Source organism: Salmo salar, chromosome ssa26 (genome assembly GCF_905237065.1).
Source record: "Salmo salar chromosome ssa26, Ssal_v3.1, whole genome shotgun sequence".
NCBI lineage: Eukaryota > Metazoa > Chordata > Actinopteri > Salmoniformes > Salmonidae > Salmo > Salmo salar.
The window spans coordinates 55,123,987-55,126,486 of NC_059467.1; the positions used below are offsets into that span (position 1 = coordinate 55,123,987).

Sequence of the window (2,500 nt, forward strand, 5' to 3'; positions counted from 1 at the left end):
TGGCCCAATCTGGAAACCAGCACGAATCCTGCTGACTGGCCCAATATGGAAACCAGCACGAATCCTGCTGACTGGCCCAATATGGAAACCAGCACGAATCCTGCTGACTGGCCCAATATGGAAACCAGCACGAATCCTGCTGACTGGCCCAATATAGAAACCAGCACGAATCCTGCTGACTGGCCCAATCTGGAAACCAGCACGAATCCTGCTGACTGGCCCAATATGGAAACCAGCACGAATCCTGCTGACTGGCCCAATATGGAAACCAGCACGAATCCTGCTGACTGGCCCAATATGGAAACCAGCACGAATCCTGCTGACTGGCCCAATATGGAAACCATCACGAATCCTGCTGACTGGCCCAATATGGAAACCAGCACGAATCCTGCTGACTGGCCCAATATGGAAACCAGCACGAATCCTGCTGACTGGCCCAATATGGAAACCATCACGAATCCTGCTGACTGGCCCAATATGGAAACCAGCACGAATCCTGCTGACTGGCCCAATATGGAAACCAGCACGAATCCTGCTGACTGGCCCAATATGGAAGACCAGCACGAATCCTGCTGACTGGCCCAATATGGAAGACCATCACGAATCCTGCTGACTGGCCCAATATGGAAACCAGCACGAATCCTGCTGACTGGCCCAATCTGGAAACCAGCACGAATCCTGCTGACTGGCCCAATATGGAAACCAGCACGAATCCTGCTGACTGGCCCAATATGGAAACCAGCACGAATCCTGCTGACTGGCCCAATATGGAAACCAGCACGAATCCTGCTGACTGGCCCAATATGGAAACCAGCACGAATCCTGCTGACTGGCCCAATATGGAAACCAGCACGAATCCTGCTGACTGGCCCAATATGGAAACCAGCACGAATCCTGCTGACTGGCCCAATATGGAAACCATCACAAATCCTGCTGACTGGCCCAATATGGAAACCAGCACGAATCCTGCTGACTGGCCCAATATGGAAACCAGCACGAATCCTGCTGACTGGCCCAATATGGAAGACCATCACGAATCCTGCTGACTGGCCCAATATGGAAGACCATCACGAATCCTGCTGACTGGCCCAATATGGAAACCAGCACGAATCCTGCTGACTGGCCCAATATGGAAACCATCACGAATCCTGCTGACTGGCCCAATATGGAAACCAGCACGAATCCTGCTGACTGGCCCAATATGGAAACCAGCACAAATCCTGCTGACTGGCCCAATATGGAAACCAGCACGAATCCTGCTGACTGGCCCAATATAGAAACCAGCACGAATCCTGCTGACTGGCCCAATATGGAAACCAGCACGAATCCTGCTGACTGGCCCAATATGGAAACCAGCACGAATCCTGCTGACTGGCCCAATATAGAAACCAGCACGAATCCTGCTGACTGGCCCAATATGGAAACCAGCACGAATCCTGCTGACTGGCCCAATATGGAAACCAGCACGAATCCTGCTGACTGGCCCAATATGGAAACCAGCACGAATCCTGCTGACTGGCCCAATATGGAAACCAGCACGAATCCTGCTGACTGGCCCAATATGGAAACCAGCACGAATCCTGCTGACTGGCCCAATATGGAAACCAGCACGAATCCTGCTGACTGGCCCAATATGGAAACCAGCACGAATCCTGCTGACTGGCCCAATATGGAAACCAGCACGAATCCTGCTGACTGGCCCAATATGGAAACCAGCACGAATCCTGCTGACTGGCCCAATATGGAAACCAGCACGAATCCTGCTGACTGGCCCAATATGGAAACCAGCACGAATCCTGCTGACTGGCCCAATATGGAAGACCAGCACGAATCCTGCTGACTGGCCCAATATGGAAGACCATCACGAATCCTGCTGACTGGCCCAATATGGAAACCAGCACGAATCCTGCTGACTGGCCCAATATGGAAACCAGCACGAATCCTGCTGACTGGCCCAATATGGAAACCAGCACGAATCCTGCTGACTGGCCCAATATGGAAACCAGCACGAAATCCTGCTGACTGGCCCAATATGGAAACCAGCACGAATCCTGCTGACTGGCCCAATATGGAAACCAGCACGAATCCTGCTGACTGGCCCAATATGGAAACCAGCACGAATCCTGCTGACTGGCCCAATATGGAAACCAGCACGAATCCTGCTGACTGGCCCAATATGGAAACCAGCACGAATCCTGCTGACTGGCCCAATATGGAAACCAGCACAAATCCTGCTGACTGGCCCAATATGGAAACCAGCACGAATCCTGCTGACTGGCCCAATATAGAAACCAGCACAAATCCTGCTGACTGGCCCAATATGGAACACATAAATATTTAAATGTCTCTGTGTTTATATTCAGGCTATTCCAGTGATCAACAGAGCCCAGATTGTGGATGATGCTTTTAACCTGGCCAGGTGAGTTCCTCTTCCACACAGCACAGTCTTCTGTCTATATTCTGTCTGTATGTAGACTATCTATACATTCCTCTGTCTATA

At 51.4% G+C, this 2,500-nt stretch overlaps 1 protein-coding gene across 2 annotated transcripts in view; it reads left to right on the forward strand.

Annotated features, from left to right (window-relative positions):
• The window catches only part of LOC106588063 (aminopeptidase N), a 47,655-nt gene that overhangs the window by 34,183 nt on the left and 10,972 nt on the right, over positions 1 to 2,500 (forward strand). For both annotated transcript variants that reach the window (XM_045708629.1, XM_045708630.1), the window contains exon 13: positions 2,364 to 2,419. In XM_045708629.1, coding sequence (XP_045564585.1) covers positions 2,364 to 2,419 — 56 coding nt within the window. The remainder of the gene's footprint in view (positions 1 to 2,363; positions 2,420 to 2,500) is intronic.